We start from the raw sequence: 18,049 nt of genomic DNA, 5'->3' as shown, positions 1-18,049 counted from the left end.
CACCATCATTCCTTTTTCATTTAATCTCTCCTGCCTTCCACCTATCGCAGACCTTCCCTTTTGTTCTTTCCTTCCCTCCCCTTTCCCTGCCTCTGTACTTGCTTAAAACCTGTTACATCCGTAACATTTTCCAGTTCTGACAAAAGCTCATCAACCTGAAAAGTTAACTCTGTTTCTCTCTTCATAGATGCTGCCTGATCTGCATTTTTTGTTTATATTTCAGATTTCCAGCGTCCGCAGTATTTTACCTTTGTATTAGTGTTACATTGACAACCATTCAGTCCTCTGGCATGTCTTCCATATTCAAGGATGCTTGAAAGATTGTAGTCAAAGCCTTTGCTATTTCCTCACCAACTTACCTTGGTATTCTGTGATGCATGTCATTAGGTCCGAATGCTTTTTCCACTTTCAGTTCCAGCAGTCTTTTCTGTATAACTACCTTATTTGTAGTTATCCTATCTAAATGCCCCACCACCCCTCCTTCTATCTTTTCATTCCCACTACCACACTCTTCTATAAAAACAGAGGCAAACTACTCATTTAATATCTCCACCATTCCTTCATCCTCCATTAGATTTCCCTTTTACTCCTTTTCCAGTCAGCCCTACCCCTCTAACAATTATTTCACTTTTTTATGTCTTTGTGAAATGTTTCAGTTCTTTATATTTCTATTCCATTTCAATTAGCCACTTGAATTCCCTACTGCACCTGGACCCCAAACTAGGCCTACAGCAGAGACTCCATTTATTCTACCCTGAAAACCATTTAACATTCTACATTACAGGATATAAGCCAGCTTCAATGATGGTGAAAAAGACAGGCAAGTTTCCAAGGAATGTTCTCTCTCAAGATGCTTATGGTCTTGTAAAACAGAAGCTTATAAAGCTCAGGATATGTAAATTCCCATGAGGATCAATAGTTGCTTCAGAAGACCTGCAGCTGTTTTCTTAGTGGAGCCTTGCACTGACCTGGTCATTGGGACATATTTACATATGGATTTACAAACTTGCCTTAGAAGAGGTAAGATTTAAAAAAAAGGGTTGAGTGGAAATATTTGTTTGTTTCTACAAACCACCTCTAACTTTCAGGGATGCTCTTGTATACTTTTCCTGGTGATGATTTCTTTGAATCTGTGGAAAGAATGATTAAAAAGGAATTTTTCATTTAACTGGATATATTTATTTATTTATTTTTCTCTAATTATCTTTTCTCTAATCCTATTAAGCGCCATCCCTTCCAACGCTTTATTACCTTTTATATAGTCTTACATCTACTTACTCCGTACAATGGCCAGAATCAGACTTACAGAATGAACTTCTGGCATGAGCTTCCCCATAAACTAGCAACAGAATTCAGATTTTTACGGGGTTCTATTAATTTAATGCATTTTAACGTCTTCTGTGTATTCATGGCATTTTTATTGGTGAATTGTGGTTCTTTTTATATTAAGTTAATTATCGTGGACTAGTTCTGCATTTATTACATTGTTCCAGTGGTCAGTACATCTTTTTTCAGCATTTTGTGTGTGTGTTTATTCATCAAGAATTTGAACTATTTCTAATGTGTAAGTTTCTCAAGTTGATGATATGAAGTGCAGTTTCTTTACAAGGAGGCTGCCTGATAGAGTTGAAACTTTAGTGACAGAACTACTTTGGTCTTTTGGGATTCCAGAATATTCTTCAGTAGTGAGGACTTTTGTTCTTTGGGCAAAAGAAAAAAAAATTCCAGGGAATTTTTTTAAATTAGTCTGTAAGATGAAACATAGCAACACATGAACAGGACTAAGCTATTCTGCCCCTCGAGCCTGTTACACCATTCAATTAGATCATGGCTGATCTGCATCTCCACTTCATTTACCTGCCTTTTACTCCATATCTCCTGTCGCCCTTACCCAACAAAAGTCTATTTATCTCAGTCTTGAAAATTTCAATTGAATCAGCATCTACAGCCTTTTGGGGAGGGGGTTCCAGATTTCTACTACCTTTTGTGTGAAAAAAAATCCTTCTTGACTTTACTCCTAATTGGCCTATTTCTCATGTTAAGTCTTTGCCCCTTGTACTGGATTCCACCACCATAGTTTCTACCCTATTGAATCCCATTATCATTTTAAACACCTTGATTAGATCACCCCTCAACCTTCTAAACTCAAGAGAATACAAGCCAAGTCTATGCAACCTATCTTCATAATTTAACCTTTTAACCTCGGTGTCATTCTGGTGAATCTGCACTGTACTCCCTCCAAAACCAATATACCTTTCCTGAAGTGCAGTGCCCAAAACTAAACGCAGTACTCCAGATGTGGGTCTGACCAAGGCTCTGTACAACTGAAGCATTAAATTCCTCACCTTTGTATTCCACCCCCTTGAGATAAGGCCAATATTCCATTGGCCTTTTTGATTGCTTTTTGTATCTGTGCACAAGCTTTTAGTGATTTGTGCACATGGACACCTAAATCTTTTTGCTCCTCCATAGCTCCTAGTTTTTAACCATGAAGAAAATATTTTGATTTCTCATTCTTGGATCCAAAGTGGATGACTTCACACTTCTCCACATTGAAATCCATCTGCCATAGTTTTGGCCATTCTTACTTATATCCACTAAGTTCTTCCCCTTGACTTATTTTAGATTCCCTTGTGCTCTCTCTCCACTATTATTTAACAAGACTGCCATTTCCTTATAGTCTCACCTGCATTTGTCTTTAATAGGCCAATATTCCCCATTACCACTCTCTTTTAATATATTTATAAAATCTTTTACCATTAGCTTTGATAACCCTTGCAAGTTTTTTTCGTATTCCCTTTTTGCACCTCTTAATACTTTATTTGTATCGCATTGTTGCTTTTTATAGATCTCCCAGTCTGCTGGATTTGCACTTTTGCTTGCATGTGTGTAAGCCTTTTCTTTTATCTTGATATACTGTCACTTACCAGCAGCGGAGGTGTTTTTTATATTAGTATATCTTCTTTCATTAAAAATGACAGGCGTATGAACATCCTGTTTGGGTTACTATGCAGTTTTATTGCTCCGTCGTGTTCTTACTGTTTGTCAACTCGTTTTATAAAACATTTAATAACTTTTTTTCAAAATGCCATTGTCAGCATTTATCAATCCTAGGTCAAATGTAGGACAACCAGATACATTGCATGTTGCACTGTTAAGTTAGAAGTTTTTTTCATAGTGTCATTATCCTCTAGAACAGACTATGTGGACATGTGGTGGATATGAGTCCACTGCTGTCCTTTTAAAGGGAATTTCCAGTTATAAAGAATAAATTGCAAGTTGTGTTTGTAAGGATTTATGGGAACCACAGTCTCCTGGAGCTTTACTAAATGCCTTAGGGAGTCAGAGAGGAATTTTGCAGACTTTCTGCTCAATTGACCAGTTTTTTTCTCTCTCTTGTTTTGTCTGTCCCAGGAGACTTCATTGTTAAGGATGCATCAATGGTGTGTATAGTTATGCAATGTCTGGAATGGTTGGCTTGATAAGCATGATGGTCTTTTCCTGCCCTTCATTTCATATGTTCATACATTTGTACTTTCCATCTTCAACTATAAGCATGAAAAACCAAATGAACAAATGTTGGTTGGTAATGAAACTATGAACCAGCTGAGGGTTAAAATCATCCTGTACATCCATCTAATCCTTATCATAAGAATTACCTTTTAAATGAATTATAATAATGATTTTAAAGCTGGAGTTGAGAGGACAAAGTAGCAAACTAATGAGTACACTTTTTTCACCTGTGACAGCTAGTTTCAGACCCAGCCCAGGAAGATTTGTTGAAAGCCTCCTCTTGGTTGCCATTTATAAGTGTCCTTGATTAAATAATTTGGGGCAGTCTAAAACTAATTTTTAATTGGTGCAGGATAACAACACAGAACTGACCACTATTCAGCACAAGTTGCAATTAATTACTCAGAGAGGCCAAAGGGGAGCTTGTGGTGGAAATGGAAAAATTCACACTGGTTACCTTCTGAATTTGGAGTATTATTGTATCACATCAGTGACAACCTTACTCTGTGTCCAGTCTTACAATAACTGACTTGAAAACGCTGAATCCCTGCCCAATATGGAAAAGTGTTCAACTCGCCACCATTGGCTTTCCTCAATTAATAAATAAACAAATATTTTTTTTTTTAAATTAAGTTTCTCACATTAAAAGTAGACAATTATGACATCAAGAACTTCAATATCCCAGATTTAATCTGAAGCAAATCCTTTGCACATAAAGCTCCAAGGACTGCCATATATCAGCAGAACATAAGTTAATAACCTACAGATTACAACAAAACAAATTAAACCTTTATTAAACAACCTTGTCTATTTATTTAAGTAATCGCTCATGTAACAAAATGGGTAATAAAAGGACATCAAATAATTGCTTCTTTCCCAGGCAGCCATTGACAGAGGACAGATCTAGAGAGTAGTGATCCCTAATGAACCTCAGCAGCACTGTATACATAATACCCCACCACCATTCAGTAAAGAGAGTGTTAATCAAATACCCACTTTAACATGGCACATTCAGTAAGCCAAAGATGCAACTGGACATGCATTGTAGAGGACTTGCAAACCAGCAACTCCCCTGATGTCAAGTGGGACTAGAACACAAACTAAAATGAAGTAAACCATTTTATATTCATAATACTATTTTGCTGGTATTAACATCTGGAGAAAATATTCCCTAAAGCCACAATTCTCTTTGAGAATGGCGCACACTCTCTGGTCATAATCAACATATGCTGCATAAATTTGTGGCTATACAGTAACTGTCTTGTGTGCGAGGGAGTTGGAGAATCAAGAGGCAGTGTGCAGACTCAAGATATTTTTGTCCTAGTTGCATGGCATTTCTTCATGCCCCCTCTGTCTAGAAATCTGCCATCTAAGTTTCAAACTAAATCTAGGTATGGAAATATTTTAATCCAAACCAAGATTTATGATGGAGAATAAAAAATGCAGGAAATATCACAAAATGTGATGAAGATGTAAGATTTTTCACACATTCAGATCTACGATTATTAACGCTATAGTGGACATGAGAAATTTTGCAATTACTGCTCAATTGGCCATAGTTTCTCATAGAATTATATATAATTTTACAGCTGTAAAAAAGTTGAGATAGAGCTACATTATAGGCCAATTCTCTAACAAATGCTCCAGTCGAACAAGAACAAATAACCTCCCAGAGATGTCGGGGAACATAGGGTCTAATGAGAGGGAGGAACTGAATGAAATCAGTATTTGTAGGGAAATGGTGTTAAGGAAATTGACGGGATTGAAGGCCGATAAATCCCCAGAGCCTGATAATCTACATCCTAGGGTACTTAAGGAAGTGGCCCGAGAAATAATAGATGCATTGCTGGTCATCTTCCAAAATTCTATAGACTCTGGAACAGTTCCCATGGATTGGAGGGTAGCTAATGTTACCCCACTGTTCAAAAAAAGTGGTAGAGAGAAAATGGGGAATTATAGACCGTTAAGCCTGACCGGTAGTGGGGAAAATGCTAGAGTCCATTATAAAAGATGTAATAGCAGAGCACTTGGGAAACAGTGACAGGATCGGACAAAGTCAACATGGATTTACAAAAGGTAAATCATGCTTGACTAATCTACTGGAATTGTTTGAGGATGTAACTGGTAGAATAGATAAGGGAGAACCAGTGGATGTGGTGTATTTGGACTTTCAGAAGGGTTTCGATAACGTCTCGCATAAGAGATTAGCGTGTAAAGTTAAGGCACATGGGATTGGGGGCAAGGTACTGACTTGGATAGAGAACTGGTTGGCAGACAGGAAGCAAAGAGTTGGAATAAATGGGTCTTTTTCCGAGTGGCAGGCAGTGACTAGTGGGGTACCGCAGGGATCGGCCCTAGGACCCCAGCTATTCACAATATATATTAATGATCTAGACGAGGGAACTAGATGTAATATCTCCAAGTTTGCAGACAACACGAAGCTGGGTGGCCGTGTGTGCTGTGAGGAGGATGCTGAGAAACTCCAGTATGATTTGGACAGGTTGGGTGATTGGGCAGATGCAGTATAATGTGGATAAATGCGAGGTTATCCACTTTGGTGGCAAAAACAGGAAGGCAGATTATTATCTGAACAGCAATAGATTGGGAGAAGGGGAAGTGCAACGCAACCTGGGTGGCCTTGTGCACCAGTTGCTGAAGGTAAGCATGCAGGTGCAGTAGGTGGTTAAGAAGGCAAATGGTATGTTGGCTTTCATAGCGAGAGGGTTTGAGTACAGGAACAAGGATGTCTTGCTGCAGTTGTACAGGGCCTTGGTGAGACCACACCTTGAGTATTGTGTGCAGTTTTGGTCGCCTTATCTGAGGAAGGATGTTCTTGCTATGGAGGGAGTGCAGCGAAGATTCACCAGACTGATACCTGGGATGGCAGGAATGACGTATGAGGAGAGATTGGGTCAATTTGGCTTATATTCACTGAAGTTTAGAAGAATGAGAGGGGATCTCATTGAAACTTATAGAATTCTAACAGGACTAGACAGACTAGATGCAGGAAGGATGTTCCCAATGGCGGGGGAGTCCAGAACCAGGGGTCACAGTCTAAAGATAAGGGGTAAGCCATTTAGGACAGAGATGAGGAGGAATTTCTTCACCCAGAGAGTGGTGACCCTGTGGAATTCTCTACCACAGAAGGCAGTTGAGGCCAATTCATTAAATATATTCAAGAAGGAGTTAGATATATTTCTTAAGGCTAAAGGGATCAAGGGATATGGGGAGAAGGCAGGGACAGGGTACAGAGTTTGGATGATCAGCCATGATCTCATTGAATGGCGGAGCAGGCTCGAGGGGCCGAATGGCCTACTCCTGCTCCTATCTTCTATGTTTCTATGTAAGACTCCATGCTGGGGGTGTGCCTTATGTCTCGGTGGCCCAGTGATATAAATACAAGTTGTTTTGATGCATTGGGTAGATTTGCTAATGCACTACACCACAAGTAATAATAACCCACTTATATTCTGGAATAACTTTGAACTGAAGTAATGTAAACCTGGCTCTTTGCTGCTAAATGTGCCTATTTATACTGTGGGTGGAACAACTGCATATGTGCAGTTAACTGAGAATTACATTTCCAAATTTGCCAGTCTAGCCAGGATATTCCCTAATATTGGGGAAAGTCCATATACACTAGCAATGGTTATCTAGACAGTAGCTGTTTCAATGTATTACCATTTATATTGCTTTAATGACTTCTGGCTTCCAACGCGTGGTTTTCATATAGCCAACAGCAACACCAGAGTAAACTTTTCACATTCACTGGCTCGGAAGACTTATTTACTGGGTCTCCCAAACCATCATCCTTAACATCTCTGGCAAACTTGTTTTGGTGTTCCTGCCAACTGAAAGAGATTTGTGTGGTGAGAACTGATGGCACCAGCTAGGTACTATAACAATATAAAAACTGCCTTAACTTTACTGCTTGAAACTTCCTCCCACAGAGCATTTTGGTGCCTCTAACGGCACTGGTGATGGGTTGTTCACAGTGTTGCTTGCGGCAGTGCCCTTGTTGTAGGAGACAAACCTATAACATGTAAATAGGGTACAAATCCTCACATGGTAAATTCTGGACTATGGCAATAACTCAGCGTCATGCTGAGTTGAAAGGAAGGTGATTCCCCAAACAGAGGAAAGTTGAAATGTGGCTAAACTAACGCTATTTTTGTATCAGTCTTGGTGGAGTTTCATTCAAGTATCTTGGAGTCATAAATATTACATATCTTTGTCTGAGGAGCTTTTAATTGTAACATGTTAATTTATTTTACACAAGCTTTCCTGTAATATATCAGGAGTTCTGACTTGTAATTCAATTTAATAATTTGTAACACAATACCCTTTATATATCAAACTGCCCTATTTACTCCTAGCTAATGGGGGAGCTTTTCTAAAAAAAAGAGTACCACTTTTAAATATTCCGTTTTATGCCATTGCCAGCTTTGGTCACATTTTGCTTAATCTGTGGATTTGGGTCAGTGTTGATATATTTCCGTGTAGGTGGTAGACCATGGTAAAACAAAATCTGTTTAGCCCAGTGGGTTGGAAAGTGGAGGATTAAAAAGATTCCAGAGCTTGGCTTTCTACATTATGAGAATATACAGCACAGGCAACCTCAAACTGTGAGGATATTTGATTGTGTCTTGAAATGTACTGAAGCCCATGATATCGGTTATGCTAAGTAATTTTATATAGATGTTTATTATAAATTCCAAGTAAATTTTACTTTGCCGTTTCCCTAAAGCGACGGTTTGCAAATGTCCAAAACATTTAGTTGCTATAATATTGTCGTCACACTCCCGCTTATCGATGGCGGTCACGATAGCTATAGAGGTTGCTGCTTTGCAGAACCGAATTTAGTTATTTTCTGGAATTTTTGAATGCTTGTTCTTTTCATTCATTATATGCTTTTCGATGTTTTGGAGATGCGCGGGGAAAGCATTCATCAAAATGCAGCAATAATATGACACGAGGAGAGAGCATTTTCCGATCGACGCTCACTCCCACCCCCACGAGGTTTCAAAAGGTTTCTTTCACTTCTCAGCTCCTTCTAATAAATTTACACTACGTGTTTGCAAACTCTAGATGGCAGAATAGCTCCATCGATGATCTTCGAAATCTCTTTACTTGCAATAATAAATAATATTTAGAGGAAAACTAATCAATCTAATGTTCAACGATAATGTGTATCATAAAAAACATGTATTTTGTATTGGTATCCTTTACCTCCACTGTGTTGTTACATTCTTGTTCCAAAGGTTTATAGTTGCTGTTCTGTTTCTGGAGTTGTTACAATCCATTTAGAAAGAAAATGATTTGAGAGATAAATTATCTAATTTTTAACAAGTTATAGGTTGAAGAAATTCCCTACACGTTTACTAAAAAATGTCACCATGAATCTTTTTTAGGAACGGTTTTATTACCTTTCCTATATGGGTTAAACTGTAAACTGATCTGGGCAAATCAAAATTTATTTTAACTCAAACTTTCAGACGTAGCATCCCTTGGCCTGTAAGCATCCAATAGATCCCTGCGAACTTTCAACATTAATCAGCCTTGTAAAGGTTTTTTCCAACATTTTATGATAGTTCAAACCACCTATAACTAAAGGGCTAAATGTAAAATAACATGCATCAGTGATTTTATGACAAGCCTAGGGTCAATGTTTACTGCTAAGGATAATGTACTGTTCCAAAGATTGTAATCTCAAATTGGTAAAGGGCGTTACACCACTGAAGAACACTTGTGTTCAGATTTAACTCAACTTTATTTATCCTTTCTCTTGTAGTGCCTGGATTTTAGATCAGGTGGCGCTACAGGCTTTGACAAATACAGCAGACTTGACCACATTTTTTGGTCTCTGATCTGCGGTTTCCTCCCAGCACTGATCAAAAAAAAATCGGCCCCCTTACACGGCCGCAACAGTGCTACCGACACCCAACCTGAGACGTCCGCTTTCCCTTTTTAACCCAAACATCAAACCTGAGTCTCTAAATAAGGGTGGGCAGATCTACTGAACTATGTAACAGCAGGGTAAACCCTTACCAAGGATGAGTCGGATCAAGTAGAACCTCCCAGAAGGAATTTGAATTCTGTTTCACGGTATTTGGAAGGGGAGTCTGTGCACTAAGGCAAAAATTGCGTGATGTGAATGTCCGCTGCAGGTGTGATGCAAGCGCTCTTTATAACTGAATGTTCGATACATATATTGGCTCAATGGTCGCGAAGATGCGCTTAGACCACTGGAGGGTCAGCCTAAAGACCATCTCTAAACAGAAAAGCAATGGTCGCTGAGTCGCTCCTCGCATCCTTCAGAAGGGGGCATACAATAATCACAGACATCATAATGTAGGCAGATGTTTATTGTATTTAACAATTATGACAAAAAATAGATTGTACTACATATACAGCTATTGCAAGTCAGGAATGTACAACAGGAGTCGGGTAACTAGTGAACATTTTTTACATCCATGATAATGGACACACGATTCTAAGTTTGTTGATGCTACAATGCCCTTATACATTTATATCACGTATAAAAATAATTCTATTTCCAGATGTACAGTTACAGGAAATAAAGAGTTACATTTAAATAGTTTAAACAATTTTATATACAATGTCTTTCATACATTAAAACGTCGATTGCACTTTCTGTAATAGAAGTTGCGTTCAAGTATGATGCAATCCTTTTCTACTGGCAGGATTTTAGACTCCCTGTAATCCAAACACAGAAAAAAACAGTTCAAATGTAGTCTGCAGATAATGGGCTGGAATTTGGCGCTATGTAGTAGGGTATGAACCCTTAATTCCAAGGCGTACGCAGAGAGGTGGCGCCCTTTTCCTCCATTCAGTTCGCTCTGACATTTCTCAAAAAAAAACAAATTCTGGCAAGTTTGGCAGCTTATAACAGTTCTGAAATCTGGCGTGCATGTAAAGTTTACCAACTGTCTTCACATGTCCAAATTGAAGACGTTATGGATATTCTAGTCCATGGCAGTGGCTCTGCGGTTGTAGTCCTGTATACTTTGTGTGCCTGTCATGGCACAGCCCATCACGTCCTTGCCAGTATATCCTGTTCCTGAGGCAGCGTGAGCGCTATTTTGGATCTCACGGATCGCCGTTTCCTGCCGTAGCTGTTGGGGCTCCACGTGCTCCACCGAGCCATGTTGTCCTTCTCCGGGTTATTGAGGAGCTGGTTTAACCGGTGGCTCAGCTTCTGCACCTGGCACGTCCCAAGTTGGCAGCTCGGTCGGTTCAAGTGGAGCTGTGGAAAATGCGGCAACGCGTGTCGGTAGCGCTTCACACGGATATGCGCGTCTGAACTGAGGAGAGGAAAAACCACACACGATAAGAACAAAATCAGAGAAATAGGTTTAGAAACCGTCGCTAACACCGCAACGTAGCGGCTCCTTTAAGCCTCCGCTAAACCATACATGATGGACTCGAGTGCAGTTGGTGTGATATAATTTGCATGAATCGATTTATTTGATTGTTCTTATGACATGATCACCTTGCCAACTCGTGTATTTTAACAAAACATGCAAAAAAAATCAGCCCAGGTTCTAAAAAGTAAACCGGGAAACCGTTTGTAAATCACGAACGTAAAGATGGAAATGATTGGCAGCTTTTACGTAAATCTATGGTAACAGTTACCAAACTTCACATGAAGTACTTTATATCGAGTCTCTGAGAAGCCTCCCAAATACAACTGTCAGTAAATCCTGAACCGCAACCTTGCAATAGAAATCGCTCGCGTGGTTTTGCCATCCCCATTATTTTACATCAATCTCTTCACTGTTTGAGACGTTGTACATTAGAACCCAAAAGCAGGTTTCAACAGTCCTATATCTCAGATTGATGGACCTTCTCTCTCATCCCCCACATTTATTAGGTTTTAGGGGTTAATTTTAGCGCTAATTCAATTCCGCAATTATTTGCCGACGGTGCACAGACAGAGTGATGAGGCTTGAACCTTTGCCCGAGACCACTGTACTCTACTTTTATTGGCAAAACCTTCCGGAACCATTTTTTTTTCAGGTTTGTGGCTCGAAGGATTTGCTTAATTACCTGTAGTGAATGTTTAAGTTTTCCTTGACGTCTTCTGTCCTCACGAACTGTTGGCTACTCGCTACCACCCCCTGAGTCTTCAGCTTGGAAGTTTTCAAATCTCTCTTTGCTCGGCTTAAAGCCCAAGCGTTCAACCTGCGGACAGAAATCCACACGCCCGATAAGCGAAACAAGTCCAAAAGAATACGGCCACACACTGATACAGCAGTTGAAGGTTCGCACTTTAAAAACATGTCCTGTGATCTCACGATTCAGTGGGACGCGTTTCAAAAATGCGGGAAAAATATATCGTACAGTACTTGCCTTTTTTTAAATTCCGAAGCTACGTCCAATTTGGCATCCACAGTGACGAAAGCTGAATAGACGAAGCAGCAGTACAGAAGGGCAACGTGAACCACCCTCATGTTGAAACCTGCCAGACAAAACAAAAGCAAAGCCGGCGTTAGGGCTTTTTGTTTTACAATTTCTGTTTGTTTTGAGACTGTGGGCGTGCAGCTGACAGGCGCTCCTCAAGTTCTGGTTATGTGTCAGCAGCGCGTTGACTGTTAGGTTTCCTTAACATACCAGATCAAAAATCTCCGCTCAGGAGAAACCACTGCCAGGTTTGGTTTTTTTTCTACATGTGGTAATTTCCCTTTCGGAGAGTGTTTCTTAGGTGATGATCATCACAAAGACCGGTTTCTGATCAAATGAGTCATTCAAATACGTGAAAATGTTACGAAACAGAAAACACGGCGAGTGCAACCTGCTGGGTGTCTTTTAAATTGTTCTGATTATTGCTGTGTCTCATATAAGTCCGACAACATCACAAAATACTTGCAACATTTGCAACTACCAAGTAGATTTAGTGAAAGATACGATGTATCACAGACTTGCCTGACTGAGACGAAGGTAAAACATAGTCACCTATTTTACACGTACCTACAAAACCTATTGAACGGGTTTTTCCAAAATTCTTCAATTCTGTATCTCTGTGGTGTATCCTTATAAAGTCTTTCGCAGAGATCGAGACGAAACTGTTATTCTCGATTCGCATTGACTGAGTCCAGAGCCGGAGTCTCTCTTTATAGAATTACACATGGGGCGGAGATTCGATTGATGGACAGCTCGCAGACAAGACGTGACAATACTTGGTGCACATCCTGCACAACTAATGCACAGTCATTTGATGAGTATGATAAATGCAATCAACTGCCAATTAGTTTCTAGCCCATAAATCGACCTTATATAGCTAAAATTTCAAAACTTAAAATTTGGCGCGTATAAACTTCAGGTTAAATATTGCTTTAGCAAAGAGATTTAAATCGGATAAACACGATGCGTTGTCTTTACATTTAGAATAACAACAAATAATCTACAGTGGAAGGTACTTCAGGAAAATACTTTTAAACTACTTGCATCTTAATTATACTCTAATCTATTCGCTTTTTAACATTCTACATGATATTTCTTATTTTAAATTTGAAGAAGTTACGGTTGTCTGACGATGTAATTGCCTCAAGGTAATTTCAACAGGAACAAGAAAAGTTTGAAATTGAAAGATACATGTCAGGAATGATGGGCGATTTAATTATAGTGTGTTAATTATTTCGGTAACAGAAAGCAATCTATGCGGTTACAATGATTCTACTTTTTAGAAATGCACATTGGGGTGATTTGAATAGTTGGCCGAATATGTATCAAATGATTAATGCTTTAGCTTGTCAGTTCCCTCAGAGACTCCACATGACCGTTCGTAATGCTTGGACAATGCCTATGCTATCTCCAGCGACCATCCATTACTCAATCCTTGGAATGTAGCGGGAGTGATTGTCACGTACACCCTTCACAGTTTTGGACTTGGGTAACTTGGTAACATCTTCCTAACTATTTCAAGAAATTTTTTTTTTTTTTTGAGTGGGAAACGCGCCACCGTTCTGGCATTGCATTGAACGATGCCTTATTCTCAAAAGATTCCAATCATTTCGACTATAATCGTACCAAATTTCCACAGAAGCCTTCTAGGAAATAAATGAAGAACATTAATTTCTAAATGTCCATTGTTAACAATTATAGTCACCTGCTGCTTATATGTTAGTTTCGTGACCACTATCTGACTCAGTACTGGAACTGCTGATCCAGTACCAACCACCCTTCGCCTTCTAGTAGATTGTCATTGGAGCCACAGGTAGGTCTGATCAAACTTTGTTTTTGTTGATTAAATATGTGAAGCGCTCATAGATGTAGTTGCACTTGCAAATGATTTCCCCTAATTAATCGTCGCCTCACAGGAGTTTATCTTTGACAGGTGTTATTGATGGTCCTCGTGGTTCCATGAAAAATATTTCGAAGACGACGATTCTTGTATTCAAAGATAACGTTGACAAATGTAAGGGAAACTAGGAGGACCTTATGACCCACCAAAAACCTTTTGAGTCAGCCTAGCTCTTGTTGCTATTTGGCATAATAGATAATCATGTGAGAAATGTGATGTTTTGCACAGGATCTTACTATAGATTCGAAAACGATAACGCTAAATGAAAAGATCAAAGAAATTATTTAAATGTGTATATTTTACCCCGCAGCTCGTATATCATAACTATGAGTGAGGAGCGAGGTTGTCTACAATAAAGCATTTTGTAAGAAGGACTTGTGCAAAGCTGGTTTTGGGAGTAAAAAAATTGCCAGCAATTGAACAAATAACAGTCTAGTTAGGTTTCAGGTATACACCAGTGATGTACTTTATATTGTTAACTGATGATAAAGCCACGTTGTTCTTTCAGATGCTCTTGGTGGCTTCCGCTCTACTCAGTACAAAGATATTTACCCCCTCGGCAGCATTAGTGAGATATCAGCGTCGCTTGTTCCTTCCAGAGCTGGCACATCACCAAAACTACTGCCTTCTCGGAACCTCACTTAACAACCCAAACTTGGACTAGTTGGAGTGGGAAGCGGGGCTCTGATCTGAAGAAACAACACTGTTGAATTCGCAATAACTATTTACTTTAATAGATAAATAAAACTTGTGCCATCGACATCTTAAGTCGAAAATTCCGACAATTCCATGAACAAATAGGTGCCTGTATATCAAGTTTTTGCCTGCATCTCTGTAATTTGATAGAGAATTGCTGAAAAAGTCACACAATAACATTAATTTCCAATGCTTTTCTTCCCCCACATTTCCATTACTGTTCCGCCAGCTGGTGGAAAGCTATGTTTAATCAACCCATTAATCCCCGGTCTGTCATAACCTTGTGTTCAGTTTGTGACGAGCTCTTTTCCTCCTGCTGCGTTTCATGCCCCCGCCCATGTCACGGGACATCCGCGGCCGCCACTACTTAATTTTCTTGTGATTGCTCAAGCAGGGTGATTCTTCCCAGGTGATCCCCATTACCGTTAGGCTTCCCTTCACAACTTCCTTCACCGCAACATGAATCTTCACTTTGTCCCATGTGGTTGCCAATTCAGTTCATAAGCGAATGTGTGTGGTTTAATTGAATTGCCACGTCTCTTCCCTTCAATTATTCCAGTATCTTAATGACAGGCAGTTGCTCTGTACCGTGTTGGGCAGCATTAGATTGCTTTAAAATGAAATTTTATTGGGCATTGTAATGTCAAATGTTTACAAAAGTGGACACTGTCAATTTACGGAATAAAGATGAGGAATTCAATACATCATTGCCTTTTTCATCAGAATCTAATTTCCCCCTTTTGTTGGACTCGCCCATTATCTAACATTAAAATATCTGTTAAGTGGGTTATCCAAATTGCAGCCCTGGAGCCATTACGATCACCCGCTAAGCCCAGACAATCAGTCCTATCTGTGTTTGTATTTCTTATTGGCTGGTTTCCTGTTTTAATTTTGTGGCCCTGAGGGTTTGGAAAGGGTTAGTTGCATTGTTTCAAAGAACATCCCCAATTCATTCATTTCATTGTATTGTAATATTTATTCTTGCATTCTCAATGTTTATTAATTGTAGAACTAGCCACAATTTAAATACTTGTAGTTTTATGCTGTATGATTTGAGTTGCTGTTTACTGAGTATTTTGTTTTTCAGATTATTGTATGTATATCATTCTACATATATAGGCCTCCATAGTACAGTTAGCTCCACTCACAAAATTAACCTGCTATAAGGTACAAGTCTTAGAGTAGTTACCTCATGAAACTCTATTTTATGTTTTTTGATAAATCTTTATAGCTGTGAGAAGCAGAGAGGCTACAACTAGTTTGGAACCTGGGGACTAAAACACCCCAGGACTTTTTTAAAAATAGGAAAACATTATGTTTTTCACAAAAAAAGCCCTCTGGAATGAAAGCTCAGAGGTAGCCTGTAATAAGAGGTGGATGAAAAATAATTTCCTGCAGAGACTATTAGCTTTCATTTCATTTAAATGTATATTACAGACAATATATGGAGAAGTGTAGAAAAAGTTTCCAATTCATGAAAAGTTCAACAGCATCCTACTTTGCTTCCTACACATGGCAGCAATCACGTAGCAGGTGGCAGGAGATGGGGAGGTTGTAACTGAGATCCAAAAAGGAGGAAAGAGCAGCAGCAATGATAGGAGGTTTCAGGAGCAGTGGTACAATTCGGAACATAAAAATTGTAAGACAAAAACAGACCAAGGTTCATCTAGTTCGCCTTCTACCATCCTACTCATCACACAATACAACAATAAGGCTGTTGTTGACTAATCATAGCAATCAATTGCTATTAATTAGTCTATAGCAGACCCAGACAAGGCGCAAGTAAAACCCCAGTGATGGAGAGCTTTGGAAAGCACAGGTCCAAAGTCACCTGTCCCTTCCAAGCATGCTACAGTTACCACATGTCATGTCTCAAATTACTCATATAATGTATCTCAAAATGTTATTTCCTGAAATAAATCTATCTAATTAGTATATGGACTTTCAAAAGGTGTTTGATAAGGGTCGATAACCAGAGGGTACAGGTTTAAGGTGATTGGCAGAAGAACCAGAGGCAACATGAGGGGAAACTGTTTTATGCTACGAGTGGTTAAGATTTGGAATGCACTGCCTGATAGTCAATAGAAGCCTTCAAAAGGGAATTGGATAAATACTTGAAGGAGAAAAAATTGCAGGGATATGGGGAAAGAGCGGGGGAGTGGGACTAACTGGATCGCTCTTCAAAAGAGCTGGCGCAGACTCGATGGGCCCAATGGCTGCCTTCTGTGCTGTACTATTCTATGATTCTATGATAATAAACTTGTTAGCAAAAGTTGAAGCCCATGGGATTAAAGGGGCATGCATATGAAATTGGCTAAGGGACAGAAAGCAAAGAGTAGTGGTGAACGGTTGTTTTTCAGACTAGAGTGAAGACAGTGGTGTCCCCCTGGGGTCAGTTTTAGGACCACTGCTCTTTTTGATATATATTAATGACCTGGACTTGGGTATACAGGGCATCATTTCAAAATTTGCAGATAACACAAAACTTGGAAACGTAGTAAACAATGAGGAGGATAGTAACAGACTTCAGGAGGACATAGACAAACTGGTGAAATGGGCTGACCCATGGCAGATTAAATTTAATGCAGAGAAGTGTGAAGTGATTTATTTTGGTAGGAAGAATGGGGAGAATATAAACAAAATAGTTTTCAATTTTATAAGGGGTGCAGGAACAGAGGGTGTATGTACACAAATCTTTGAAGGTGGCAGGACAAGGCATATGGGATCCTTGGCTTTATAAATAGAGGCATACAGTACAAAAGCAAGGAAGTTATGGTAAACCTTTATAAAACACTGGTTAGGCCCCAGCTGGAATATTGTGGCCAGTTCTAGCCACCCCACTTTAGAAAGGTTGTCACGGCCTTGGAGAAGGTGCAGAGGAGAGTCACTAGAATGGTACCAGGGATGTGAGACTTCAGTTATGTGGCGAGACTAGAGAAGTTGAAATTGTTCTTAGAGCAGAGAAGGATAAGGGGAGATTTGATAGATGTGTTCAAAATCATGAAGGTTTTTGTTAGAGTAAATAGGGAGAAACTGTTTCCAGTGGCAGAAGGGTTGGTAACCAGAGGACACAGGTTTAAGGTAATTGGCAAAAGAACCAGATACGACATGAGGAAATATGTTTTTACGCAATGAGTTGTTATGATCTGGAATGTACAGCCTGAAAGCTGGTGGAAGCAAATTCAATAGTAACTTTCGAAAGGGACTTGGATAAATACTTGAAGTGGAGAAATTTGCAGGGCTCTGGGAAAAGAGCAGGGCATTGGGACTAATTGGATAGCTCTACCAAAGAGCCAGCACAAGCACGATGTGCCAAAAGGCCTCCTGTGCTGTATCAGTCCATGATCCTATGATTCTATGAATATATTTCATATAAGATGTTGTCAACAGAGCCCTAACATACTAATTGGATCTCCACTTATATAAAAACTTTAAAAAATCATCTCAACACAACAATTATCTAGAATTACCAGTCTCTGTTCAGAACTATTACTTCATTCTTCTTATCACCTTTTT

The 18,049-nt window shown here is 39.3% G+C and overlaps 1 protein-coding gene and 1 long non-coding RNA gene across 3 annotated transcripts; one reads left to right on the top strand and one right to left on the bottom strand.

Annotated features, from left to right (window-relative positions):
• Positions 1 to 9,863: 9,863 nt before the first annotated feature.
• LOC147107021 (pro-adrenomedullin-like) lies at positions 9,864 to 12,619 on the bottom strand. Of its 2 annotated transcripts, none has more exons than XM_086007990.1 (4): positions 12,490 to 12,619; positions 11,887 to 11,995; positions 11,584 to 11,718; positions 9,864 to 10,838 (listed from the first exon to the last, which is right to left on the bottom strand). In XM_086007990.1, exons 1-4 carry the CDS (start codon positions 12,617 to 12,619, stop codon positions 10,568 to 10,570), a joined length of 645 nt encoding a protein of 214 aa, XP_085864116.1. In that variant the 3' UTR covers positions 9,864 to 10,567. The 2 variants fall into 2 exon arrangements, with proteins under 2 accessions (XP_085864116.1, XP_085864117.1); XM_086007991.1 differs by having other exon boundaries at positions 12,505 to 12,619.
• Positions 12,620 to 12,798: 179 nt separating this feature from the next.
• LOC147107020 (uncharacterized) lies at positions 12,799 to 16,778 on the top strand. Its single transcript, XR_015081009.1, has 3 exons — positions 12,799 to 13,750; positions 13,871 to 13,951; positions 14,346 to 16,778. It is a non-coding gene; the product is annotated as an uncharacterized LOC147107020 (long non-coding RNA).
• Positions 16,779 to 18,049: the final 1,271 nt, after the last annotated feature.

This window comes from Somniosus microcephalus, chromosome 15 (genome assembly GCF_052327205.1).
Source record: "Somniosus microcephalus isolate GS21.2 chromosome 15, FLI_Smic_1.0, whole genome shotgun sequence".
NCBI classification, from domain to species: domain Eukaryota; kingdom Metazoa; phylum Chordata; class Chondrichthyes; order Squaliformes; family Somniosidae; genus Somniosus; species Somniosus microcephalus.
The sequence above is the reverse complement of the archived record's forward strand: the minus strand, read 5'-3'. Positions and strand labels throughout refer to the sequence as shown.

Bases quoted from the DNA above. Each gene is read 5' to 3' on its own strand.
- LOC147107021 (XM_086007990.1), bottom strand. From the start codon at position 12,619: ATGCGAATCGAGAATAACAGTTTCGTCTCGATCTCTGCGAAAGACTTT. The intron at 11,719-11,886 runs GCAAGTACTGTA...TTCTGTCCGCAG, and splicing joins GCTTCGGAATTTAAAAAAAG to GTTGAACGCTTGGGCTTTAA. The intron at 10,839-11,583 runs GTAATTAAGCAA...TCCTCTCCTCAG, and splicing joins AACTTAAACATTCACTACAG to TTCAGACGCGCATATCCGTG.